Source organism: Octodon degus, unplaced genomic scaffold (assembly GCF_000260255.1).
Source record: "Octodon degus isolate 3935 unplaced genomic scaffold, OctDeg1.0 scaffold00006, whole genome shotgun sequence".
Taxonomy (NCBI): Eukaryota; Metazoa; Chordata; class Mammalia; order Rodentia; family Octodontidae; genus Octodon; species Octodon degus.
Window position 1 is genome coordinate 29,197,464 of NW_004524582.1, and position 12,606 is coordinate 29,210,069.

At 55.5% G+C, this 12,606-nt stretch overlaps 1 protein-coding gene across 1 annotated transcript; it reads right to left on the minus strand.

The window, feature by feature from the left end:
• Positions 1-4,853: 4,853 nt before the first annotated feature.
• Positions 4,854-9,274, minus strand: Cytl1 (cytokine like 1). Its single transcript, XM_004624670.2, has 4 exons — positions 9,122-9,274; positions 7,160-7,204; positions 6,867-6,995; positions 4,854-5,419 (listed from the first exon to the last, which is right to left on the minus strand). Exons 1-4 carry the CDS (start codon positions 9,272-9,274, stop codon positions 5,336-5,338), a joined length of 411 nt encoding a protein of 136 aa, XP_004624727.1. The 3' UTR covers positions 4,854-5,335.
• Positions 9,275-12,606: the final 3,332 nt, after the last annotated feature.

The window sequence follows — 12,606 nt, forward strand, 5'->3', positions numbered from 1 at the left end:
GGTTTCTGTGTCACATATTTTTGCTACTATATATTGGCTGAATTGTACACATACACGGCAAGGGCAGCGCTCTGACTTTCGGGGGTCCCCGTCTCTTGGTCTAGGGAAGGAACACTGCTATTATTTTGAAAGATACCCAGCTCCCATCTCCTCTGGTCCTCAGCTGACTCTGTCTTGGAATTAGTTCAGTCACTTTCTTAAAATTCTGCAGTCTGGCCTCGTGCTTTGCTCCACCACAAGCTCCGCTGCGCTCTGCCCTCCCGGGCTGCCCGCGCTTGCTCCTGCCGCGGACGGAGCCGTTCAGCGGACCTCGCGCTTCCTCTCCGTCCTCAGCGCGGGCCCGGCCAGCGCAGTGCGGCAGCCACTCTCCACATGTCGCTGTGGCGGGGTCACTGCCACCACCTTGGGTGACGGCCCCACAACTTATCATCTGCTGTGTCACCCACGGGTGCCTGGGGGGCTTCCAGCTGTTACCGTGCACGCGCTGCTGGGAGCCTAGAGCACTTCCCGGTGCTGATGGAAGAGACTTTCTCTGGGGTACATCTTGGGCTCGGTACTTCCTGTGTCAGAGAAGCACGCGCATGCCAATGCCCTAGGGAACACCGGGTTAGCTCCCAAGCAGCCTGCTCGCCTTGGGTCCTCACCAACACTTCATTTGATCAGACTTTAAAGTTTTAAGTTTGTAAGTATAAAATAATATTTAATTGAAGAGTCATCTTTTTTTGTATTTTAGGGAAGGGCCTACAGGGTGTTCAGGGTCTCTCTACTAGATCAGACTCGTAGTGACCCACCTGTTTATAATCTCTTAAGAGCTGGGATTACAGGGACGGCACGGCAGGCCTGGGGATTGAATCCCCTGCCCCTGCACCTTCTTGCAGGTGCTTTAATCCACTGAGCTATTTGGCTGGCCTGAAAATTCACCTTTAAATCTAGAAATGGAGATGCATGCTCCCAACTTGCCCTCACTCCAGTGTCAGTGGCGCACTAAAGCTAACAGAAGGACAAATTGTCACGAAAATATTTTGTGAATTGTAACACCCTGCACACCTGAGGACGTGAGTGACCACTCCCAACAAGAAGTGAGGACCCAAAGTACAGATGGGGTCGAAGGAGCTTCAGGCCCTGCCCTCCCCAGGTGAGTGACCTCTTTGCACCATACCTGCGCCTGCCAGGCCTGAGGGGCCATGGACTCTGTCCTCGCTGGCACATTCCTGCCCCTCATACTGGTGACCGTCCTGCACTGGGATCGAGATCAAAGAGCTAAGAGGCACTGCATTCAGAGCAAGTTTTTTGTTTTCGTCTGGCAGCCAGAAAATTCTTTTTTTTTTTTTTTTTTTTTTTTTTTTGTGAACCAGGGATTGAACTCAAGCACTTATTCTACTGAGCCATCTCTCCAGCCCCCAGAAAATTCTGAAGAATAAACAGAGCTACATGTCAGGAACTCGGTGGCAAACATGTTAGAAATGCGTGTCTGAGGCCCAGACGATTCCTGGGATGCCTTTCCAAGGGGAGCACAAATCTAAGTTCGCACTGCTGACTCGGCCCACTTCATAATTGCCCGTGATCCTTCTCTTTCTTTTTTCTCTCCCCATCACTTGATTGATGTCAGGATGGGTCCTTCCTCTGTCCTCTGAGTTCCTGATCTGACGATCTACAGACTCAAACCCTCTGCAAAGGCAGGTAATTTCGCATCCTTAGCGTTTCTGTAGGTCAGTGAGGCTCCCGCTAAGGGGATTTGTGCCTGATAACTCTCAGTTGGCTTCAGCTGGCCCTGGGCATGAGGGTGCAGTGCTGACCTCGGCAGAGATCTCCGGGCCAGAGGCGATGAGTAAGCGCTCGGATGTGCTGGGGGAAGATAAGGGCTTCATGCGGGCCTCTGCTGCTGGCCGCAGTCCAGCCAGCTGTATTTCATGGAAGAGTTCAGTGTACCATGAGAATGAATGTCCACAAGGTATTTGTGGTGTGTGTGTGTGTGTGTGTGTGTGCACACTCGCACACGGGTACCACATGACACACAAACAAACTGAACTTGGCCAAACCAGCAAAAATCAGAAGCACCTGAAAGACCCCTTTGCCAGGCCTTGTGGCTCGGTGGACCCTCATGGATGTCAAGGGTGTCTATTTCATGCAACCTGCAAGATTTTAACCGGTGACTCCTCTTGGTCGTCCTGGGAAGTGGTGCACAATAATCACGAGTGTCCTACGTGTGCTCACTGAGCACGACTGCGGGTCAGCTGCGGGGGCCGGAGCTGAGAGGGGGACACAGGGAGACAGGATTCCTACCTGCCTGGACCATGCAGCCTGGCGGAAGGGGCAAGTTAGCCCATGACAAACACACGCTCCCGTACTGCAGAGTTACAGGGTGCCTTCTGGGGTGGGTGGGGAGAGTGACCCAGTCGAGTTGATGCATAAAAGAATCACAACATCAAAGTACACTTTGGAAGCAGAAAGTATAAGATTTCGTGATCAACTCTAAAGGTCAGGTGCTGGGGAGGAGAGAAAAGGAGAAAGCAGGAGACACAGACCTGTTTCTGGCAGGTGCTAAAGGTGTGTGGTGGGGCATTTCCCTGGGCGGAGGAGACCAGTGGGCCGGAGGAGGCCCCAGGCACTGAGCACACAGGAGTACGCTGAGCCATGTGTGAGAGCTCAGGACTGCACACGGCTTGGAAATGAGCCTCAGCCTCGGGAGAGGTGTGGGCGCTGCATCGCGGAGCTCAGGCTGTGGTGGCTGTGGGGACCACGGGAGTGGGCTGGCGAGTGCAGGGAAATTCTGATCCAGCAAGCAACCCCAGGCCCACCAGGCTGCAGAGTGGAAAGATGGTCCTCCTTTGTGTGACACCAGCCATCCAGCTGGGGACTGTCGTAGTCAGTGCCGTCACGTGCCACCTCTGCCTCCTGCTGAGCACCACCTCCTGACTTCTCAGCCACACACCTGCCCTGGGCCTGTCACCTCTGATGGTTGCATGGAGACAAGCGTGGTAGAGGGATGTCCTCTCGGCCCTCCACCCCTCCCAGTGCAGCGAGCTCCCTGCCCGCTGCAAGGCTTTGTTCCAACTCAAGGGAGCTCTCTTTCTCCTCTCACAATGGTGCTTCTTCCTCCCTGCCTCCTGCATCTTGCAAATGTCTCTTTGGGGAGCTCACCAGGAAGAATTCTTTATTTTCCACTGCAGTGTTTGCCAGGTTCATAATAAACCTTTGATAAATATGGAAGAAATGAACAAACAGATGTCTAAAGCACTCAGTGGGCTAGTCAGGGCTCTCAGGAGAAAGAGCCACAGTGTGCGACCTATTGTGGGGAATTGGCCCACACCATTGTGTGAGCTGAGGGTGTAAATTTTGCTCCAAGCCAAAGGCCTGAGAAGGAAGAGAGTGAAGGCAACTTAGTCTTTGGTGGTTTTGTCACCTAGCAATAACAAAGGGGCCCTCAATCTTTGAACTTGACACCAGGGATATCTTGAGGAAGACGCAGTAGTGTGTGGCCTGTGCTGGGCACATGCTGCCCTGGTTCCTGTGCCAGGCCATGCCCAGTGGGTGGGGGTGTCAATAAAAACAGTGTGTGGTGTAATTTTCCTCCTGGGCAAGGTTATTTCTTAAAAGAGTGATGACTGTGGGTCATACTGGGTCTTGCAAAAATGTCAGTTAAAGTCCTAAGTCTTCATCCCTGCACATGTGACCTTACCAGTGACCTTACTGGTCGTAGAGTCTGGGCAGTTGCTACCCGCTTTGGGCGCAGTCATGGGGCTGTAGCGCAGTGGTTGACCACTTGCCTGGCATGTAGAAGGCCCTCCATTCCATCCCCAGCACCAAAGCATAACAATGTGGCTATGCCAGACTGGGGTGCAGCCTACCTCACAGTGGGTGCCTTGTAGGAAGAGGGACGGAGGGGGCAGATCCAGGAAAAGCACCATGAGCTGACAGGCACAGAAGTGACTACCGAAACAGCAAGGAGCAAAGGATGTGCCCAGACACAGAAGCTGGGAGAAGCGAGGGAGGAGGGGCCAGATGCAAAACTTCAGAGGATGCGCGGCTCTGCCAGCAGCTCCATGCAGAGCCAGGGCTTCGGCCTGCAGGCTGTGAAACCCAGCAGCACATGTTCGAAACCACCCAGTCGATGTGTCCCATCGTGGCCTCGCCAGACTCTAATGCCTGATTCTGTGGACCTGCGCTTCTAAACAGAAAAGAGAAACCTAACCAATCCTCTCGCACATGGGCTGGGATGCAGGAGGAGGAGCCTGGCCCCTGCGTGCCACCGGGAGGACAGGAAACAGATCCTGGCGGAGCGCACGCAACCTGGCAGCATCGGTGCTGGAAGTGCTTCTCAGCCACCGGGCTGCTCAGCTGCGGTTCTGCTGTTGGGTTCATAAATGAACTAGGTGGGCATGTTTCTACTGCAGGGATCCAGTTTTGGGTGCTCACAGAGCCAAGCGTGGGGGTCACACAGGCTGGGTTCCATCCCAGATTCTCGACTTGCTGGCCAGTGGCCTGGGGCTGCCCAAGCCCCTGCACTTCCTGGGGCCCCCACCTCCCGGGACCCATCCTTCTTATTCACAGCCAAATAGCTGAGAGTTATGACTGATACAGGGCACTGTTCTGCCCGCAGACACAAAGCAATCTGTCCCCAGCATCTACTCCCCAAAGGAACAATCTGTCCCTGGCAAAAATTGGAGCATCGCCAGACAATTTGGGAGCAGACATTCAGGGCAGGTGGGGTGAAACACAGCCAGCCATCTGCGCCTGACAGACACCAGGAGAGAGATGTGGCATGGGACGCCCGGAAGCTTCCAGGAAAAGCGTGGAAGGAGCCATGTGACACCCACCCCGGACAAACACAGCGGGGCACAGATTTCCCGCTGTGCAAACAGTCTTTATTTGATTCTCGCCACCTTTCTATGAAAGAGTGCTTTCTGTCAGCACTGCAGATACATTTCAAAAGCAGTAGTAAGGTTTCTTGAAAAATCAAAGGAAGGAAGGAAAGTGTCGGGAGAGGTAAAATACAAAGTAGAGGCTTGGTTGAGTGTAAGCAGGTCTCTAGCAAGCAAGAAAAGAGCACCATTCTGCCAGCAAAGCAGCAAGGAGGACGTGCTCGTCTGCTTGTTCTTCAGCTCTTTGTTCATAAAGGAGAAGCCGCTGAGCTTTCTTCTCTGGCACCTCTAGCCACCCTGGCAAGGTGGAGCCGAGCTGTGCGCCAAGGAGGCTCCGGGTGGGAGCCCTGCCCTGCTTTCCAGAAGGGACAGACGCATGAGGATTCAGACACTACAGGAAGGGGGCGGGGCTGTGGGCGGGGCCTGCAGCAGGCACAGCCCCGCCTCTTGGGTTGTTCTTCTGGCCTGGGTTCTCATCTCGGGTGACCTGGAGGGCTGGTGGTCACTGGGGTTGGGTATTCCAACGCATTACAGTCATCTGCCAGGAAGACCAGGTCCTGCAAGAGAGGCTTGGTGAGCAGGCTGCTCCTGAGGGTGGAGCCAGGTCTGAGTACAGGCCTTGGTCCTCCCTGCACCATCCAAAGGTTCCTGCTGTGTGAGCACCTCCCCCCTCCGACTCCCGAGGGAGAGCCGGTCCCCTCTTTCTTCACATCCCCATAGGCTCTCCTATGTTCTTAATATTTTTACTCAGGGGATTGAGTCATATGCTGGTTAAGCACATGAGTAGGTGGCCAAATGGGCAGGAGAGTGAGTGAGTGAGTGAGTGAATGAATGAATGAATGAATGATTCACCCTGATTACTGACAGCAACTCAGGACCAGCACTGGGGACACTGCAGAGCAGCATTATTCTCGCCTTTGGTCCCTCGCAGTGACTGCACCCCCCTTGCTGGGCTGTATCGCTCTTGTGTTGCCTTCCCCTGTCTTCTTCTCCTGCCATGGTGCTTAGGGATGAATGTCAACTTGATTGGTTTGGAGATCTACTCGGGATTGGCGGCTCTGCAGACACACTTCTCGGCGTGCCTGCCTGGCCAGGGCGCTGGGGCCGCTCCTCGCCGCTTCCTCTCTGGCTGTTTCCCTGCTCTGCTCCCGAGGCACCATGAGCTCAGCACCTCTGCCCCACACACCCTTCCACCATGACGCTCCTCTCTTGGGGCCAGCAGACCACAGCCTTTGAAACCATAAGCCTATGAGCCTTGCCTCCTTTAATTTGCGGGTGTCAGGAATTGTGTCACAGTGTGGGAATGCTGACTGCTATGCTCACAGACCAAGGAGAGAAGGGCAAGAAAAGGGTCAGGGCTCAGGAGGAAGCACAGAAGCAAACTTTATTACAAGGACAAAGAAATGAAAACCTCATGATTAATGATTAAACATTTGGAAAGGGTTTGCTGTGGCCACGGCTACTAGGAGCTCTAGGCCAGGTTACCCTGCAGGGCACCTTAGCATGGAGACATCTATGCCAGCGATGGCACACTGGAAGGTGGGGTCGCCATCATCCTCCCAGCAACGTCAGGAGGTGGCTTCTGTTCTGACCCCAGTCCATGTATGAGGAGACTGCTCCTCATCATGAATAGGAAGAAAGCACACAGTGCAAGGCACCTGCAGCTGGAGTCTGGGCCTGAGGTCACAGGGCTTTCTGTCCTTGTCCCCTCACCTGCCAGAACCTTGGATCACAGAGCCCCAAAGACCCTGCTCCTCAGGAAATTTTTGCTGGCCTGCCCCACACACCCTGAGGGTGGCCCCATGTCCCTGTGCAGCTCCTGGACGTGAGGGACCTTTCCTTAATGCTCATCTCAGCAAGGGTTTGGGGGAGCTCAAAGACTTACTGGACAAGAAGGGGCTCCTAAGCCTCTGGCTCCTCCCTGGTTCCACCCAGCACCTGCCCCAAAGCCCAGCTCATCCTGCCTGGCAGAGAGCAGAGAAGGCTCGCTGAGGGCACACGCACCCGTCTGCAGAAGGAATTCATGATGGTGTAGAGCTTCCGCACTTTGTCCTTCAGGGCGTCCACCTGGGCCACTCTCCAGCACTGTGGCGAGGCCACGAAGTCACGCAGCTTGGCCAGCACGCAGTAATTCTGGGATGGGCGGCAGCAAGGGGGGGATGTCAGCATCCAGGGGCAGGCACTGAGTTCCCTCCTCCTGCACAGACCAGACCCAGCTCCCGTTCCCAGCTCCAGCGTCCGTCTGCAGCCCAGGTTCAGGCTGCCCCATGTCCCTCCCCGCAGGCAGAGTATCTTACGTGGATGTCCAGGTACAGATGGGGCAGGTACTGCACACAGGCCTCCTGCAGAAAAGACTCATGTTACTAGGGTGCTCACAGGGGCACGTGCTTGGCCTGGTCCCAGAGGTCACCATGGCAGCGTGGTCAACAGCCAGCCCAGCCGGGTCCCAGACCCTTCTTGATATGACAACATCCACAGGGTCACACGTACCCCAAATGGGCAACTGCTCTTGCAGGAACCAACTTTTAGAGCTCAGCTCTTCTAGTATTTACGGTGCAGTAGAGCACTGTGTTTCACTCTGTACACACACACACACACACACACACACACACACACAGAAATACAGTAATGGACAGCATAGTACTGTGTTGTGTTTACACACCCATATAAGACTTTTCTAGTTGTTTCTTATACGGCAGTGTGCAAGTTCATGCAGCTAGATGTACTTATATGTAAAATGTAGTAACAAATATATGTGATTTATATTACTTGTATAACTTCTTTAAGTGCTTAAGTGCAGCTCAGATTTGGTAAACAACAGAACAGTGGAGCCTACAGGAGCATCTACCCACACGCTGCTACCCTGCCGCATTCTAGGTTTTGTGTCTTGGAGGATTCGAGGCCAGGAGACTGCATGCCTATCCAGGATAATTCCGTGTGACCCCGTGCAAAGAACTTCCTTTGCAGTGACTCAGTTTCTCAGCTGTGAAATTAAAGAGGTAGAATACGTAATCTTCCCACTTCCTTCCAGCCCTGCCACTCTGAATCTATTATACTTTTGTTGTTTTTTTTGTTTTGTTTGCCTTCTAAAATCATATTCCTTTAAAAGATGAGCACTCTGTGTATTGGGCAGCAAGGAGTTGGGGCTGAGCAGTGTAGCTATCCAGCAAAGGGCTGCGAGCCTGCATGTGCCTTTTGGTCCGATTTGCACCCCGCATCTCCTCTGGCATACATTCGACCACTTCCCCTTAGACAGGAAGCGGAAATGCCATCCCCTGGCCTCCGGAGTGGCAGCATGACAAGCAAGGCCACTTTCTTCTTTGTCCTTTGTGCATCCTCAACCCTGTATTACCTTTATAACGAGACATAAATGCATGCTCTTTAACTTGTTAAAAAAAAATATAAAGAGGATGTCGGGGTACTGCAAGCCCCAGCATCTGTGAAGCACCAGGTCCTGTTTGAAGCCTTCACAGATAGTTGAGAGACAGTTTTAAGTTCTACCTGAGATCTTAATAAAGGCTAATGGCTTTCACTTCTATTCTGTTCTGGATAAACAGTGAGAGGCCTAGATTCTGGGCCACAGCTGTCCCGCTGGGGCTTCCCCTTCAGAGCCCCTGGGTTGTGCTCCGAGCTGAGCAGCAGGCTTGGCATACCTGGGACGAGGGTGGGTGCTCTTGTCACCCTATTTTACAGGGAGAGAAACTCATATGGGAGCTGAGGAGACCCCCACGCTCCACTCTCCCCACAGTTGCTCAGGAGGTCAGGGTGGAGGCCGGCCCTGGTACCCCTGGCACTTAGCACTTGGCAGCTCACAGTTCACCAGCTCAGGAGGGGCTAAGTAAAGCCTAACTGTGTAACTTAACTCATTAACTCTCGGGTTTGGGGTGGGTAGGAATTGATCTTTTCCTTCACTTTCTCTTCAGCTTTTACATATTCCACAAAGGCTTCTCTGATATTTGATAGCAAATCAAATAAAACTTGTACCTTTAATGCCTTTTTCTCCTATTAAAAACTTCCTTCCCTCCCTCCCTTCTGCACTGGGGATGGGGTGCAGGGGTGCTCTGTTCTCTGCTGCTGAGCTACATCCCTAATCCCCAACCTCTAAAAACAAACCTGAGCTAGGGTCTCCCTAAATCGCCCAAGCTGGACGCAAGCAGCCCTCCTGCTCAGCCTCTGCAGCAGGCAGCTACGCTTGCAGGCGTGTGCTACCAGGCGTGGAAGCCAAGCTTCCACGAGCTGGCTTTGCAGTTGGGACTCACCGCTGGCTCCGCAGTCTGCAGGAGCTGGAAGTCCCCGGTGATCTCCCGGCTGAGGCCCAGCATCCGGGAGTAGCAGGTCGGAGGTGCAGGCCTTGCTGCGGGAGGCCAGGCAAGGAGCAGCAGGAGGAGCAGGGCTGGCGTGAGGGGCTCCATGGTGCCGGCTCCCGCAGGCACTGCACCCCTTTATAAAGGCCTGGGCTGAGGGAGGGCCAGGGCCAGCTCCCGCCTCTGCTTCCTGTGGGGCCAAGGCCAGGGGTCCAACTGGCAGGAGGGCGTCCGGCACGCCCACCAGCAGCCCCCACCCCTAGGGTCTGTCTGGTGAGAGGACGGGCCTGGGGTGGGGGCTCCTGGGAGGGAGCAGCTCGCTGTTGCACAGCTGCGGCAGCCTCCTCTGGGAGCAGGCTGGGGAGGGTGGGGGAGGGGAGGGCCCCCACGGCCAGCGGGTCTGGGGCCAGCACTGGCCACTCTGCCCACATAGAGGGGCCAACTTTAAAGCAGGCTCATCTAATGGAGCAGAATTCGTGGTTGGACATCCACCAAACTCATTCTTTCCAGCTTGCAGTCAGGATGGCTGGCATCAGCCACCAGGGTCCGGCCTCTGACCCGGCACCACCTGCCCCCAGCCACAGGGCCTTTGGTCTGGAGGCTGCACCCGCAGCCAGGGTGTGTGAGCCTCTCAGAGGCCCCACACAGCCCCAAGAAGTGGACAAGAAAAGGGCTGGCTCCCCAGATGGTGACTGTGTGTGCTGGGGCCACAGCAACTACAGGAGGGAGCCGCACTCAGATGCCAGGGTGTGGGGTGCGGAGTGAGCCCCCTGCCTCATGTGGCCTCATGCCAACTTCTTTTGTTGTCCTCCTCCTGCTCCTTTTCCTCTTCCTCCTCCTCTTCCTCAGAAATTAAACCCAGCACCTTTGCTGCATCTCCAGTCCTTTAATTTAATTTTTCCTTTAAATTCTTGAGACAGTCTTGCTAAATTGGTTGACCCAGAGTGGCATTTGCGATCCTCCTACCCCAGCCTCCCCAAGTGCTGGTTATGGTGTGCACCATCCGGATCCCAGGGAGCCAGTCTCTCCTCACACATGCAGTGGAGTCATAGGTACCCCTAGTTCAGAAAGCCAAAGCAGATGCCAGGTGCACCGTGAGGGTCCACCAGCCCCAAGCTTGCCCTGTAGCTCTCTGTGCCTCGCCATCACTGGTGAATGCTGCAAGTGTCTCTACTGGCGCTTGCCATGGAAAACCTGTTTTTGGGTGGGGAAACCGAGGCTCAGAGAGCTCCAGCAGCATGGCCGGAAGCTTTGTGCCCTGAGGGAGGGCCAGGATAGGGCCAGGCGCCCGCATAGTCCCTCGACAAGCAGCCAAAGATGCCGACCGCAGGCACAGGGAAAGGAGCATGGTGTTCCAGGCATGGGGCCGACCCAGTAAACAGGTAGCATCACCCTGGGCAATGTCTGCGGTCACTTCCGGTGCCCACGTTGTGTTGATCTAGTTTCTGGTGTGCACCGCCCAGGCCAGGGAGCAGAGCCATGCCTTCCTGTTTTGGAGGCAGTGATGTGTTCTCTAAACACAGCCAGCGAGCGGCCTCCGATCCACACCCAGGCCGCATGTCCCACAGCCACTCAGATGAGGCAGGACCGCGGGTGCTGGAGGAGGCGGCAGCCCACAGACGTTTCCACTGGACTGAGCCTCCAGCTCCTTCCCTGCTGGGGTCCGGACTGTGGGCCTCCTTGGCTGACCTGAGCCTTGAAATGCACCAGGGCTTCTGGGTGAGCTCATTACAGGCCTCAAATTCAGAGCTGGGAAGGAAAACAAGCCCAGGCATCAAGTAATCCTCGCAGCCTTTAGACAGGAGCAACCGCCATGCTGGGCATCAGGGTCCCCTGCATGACTGTCCGGAAACTGAGAAGAGTGTGCTGCTGGGAGAGCACCTTGTTTCCCCTGCATGTGCTGTGGGGTTGCAGCCCCCGCTTTGGGGCACGTGGGATTCACAGAGCAGCACTTTGCGTCAAGGGTTCGTGGCCCCTGTTCGTAGGGTGGGTGAGCCTCACCTCAGTGCTTCTGGTTCCAAATGAGAAGAGGGGGGCCAGGTCCCCAGAGTCACACTCCAGTGGGAAGCAGAGTGCAGGGCCTCAGCCAGGTCCCAGGGCCACCCCGCAGCTCCCCCTCACCCTGCAGAACTTGAAGCAGGGAGCTGGGGAAGCTCCCAGGCAGCTGGCTGCAGGGACGGTGACGGTGCACCCAGGGTGTCCCGGCTCCGCTACGTGCAAAGGCCTCTCCGGAGCCTGAGCGTGGCGACACCTGGGTTTTGCCAGCTGGTGTTTGCCCCTTCACTAGCAGTGGCCTTCTCCAGGACAGGCTGCTCCAGCCACCCACCTGCCAGCCAGGTGGGGCAGGAGCATAGGGAGACCACGCCCACAGCACAGCAAGGCTGGTCTTGGTACTCAGCGAGGGGCGCTCACCAAGAAGAAACCCAAGTGAGGGGCCGGGGAGATGGCTCAGTAGAATAAGCGCTTGCCTGCCAAGCGCAAGGGCCTGAGTTCAATCCCCAGTTCCTCAAAGGAAGAAGAAAAACAAAACCCCACTAAGCCGTGGGGGCCTGGAGTGGCTCAGGGCCAGTGAGAGTGGCCTGCGCTGCGAGAGGCCCTGGTTCTATCCCAGCACAGCAAAAACAGCAAAGAGAAGCCCACATATTCCAGCTTGCTTGGGCTCCTTGGGGGACCCTGAGTGTAGACCAGCTCAGAGTGGCTGGGACTTCCCTTCCTGGCAGCCAGAGGCTGGGAAGCACCCACCTGGAGGGTCAGCCCTCCGGGAGGCTGAGGCCTGCTCCAGGCCAGCCTGGGAAACTGAGGTTTGTTAAGACCTTGTTGCAAATTAATTTTTTTTTTAAAGCCTGGGGATATAGCTCAGCACAAAGGCCCTGGATTCAACCTCCAGTATGGAAAGCAAAACTCCAGGTAGAACTCTTCCCATAGAAAGTAAGACCTCTGTGGTCCCCCAGACGCCTCCCTGGCACAGACCCCGTGCCTGCGTGGCTCCTCCTCAGCCACACAGTCAGAGCGAGTGCGTGTGCAGGCATCTTGCGAGGTCCAGTCCTTCTCCTCAGGCGGCTCTTCCTTCCCCAGGCAAGGTGTCCATGACCACCTGCTGTGTGCCAGGCATGTGGAAGCTGAGGACAAGACAATGGCAGAAACATGGTGCTGGCCACTATTCTCCTGGGGGAGAATAATAATGGCAATTCACACACACCGGGCAGGGACTCAGGCTTCCTCGTCCCTGTCCTCGGAGGTGACACCTTCCTGTCTGCACCTGCACCGCAGCACACCCCGTGCACATCTTGCCCTTATCTCCTCCCCCCCCACATCTCTGGGTGGGCAGCTGGCCTGGGGCTTCCTCTGGTCACAGCACCTGTGCCCCACACAGGGCTCAGACCAGAGGTGGTAGGAATGCTGAATGGCCCTTGGCAAGGAGCGGGGGAAGGCTGGTTAAA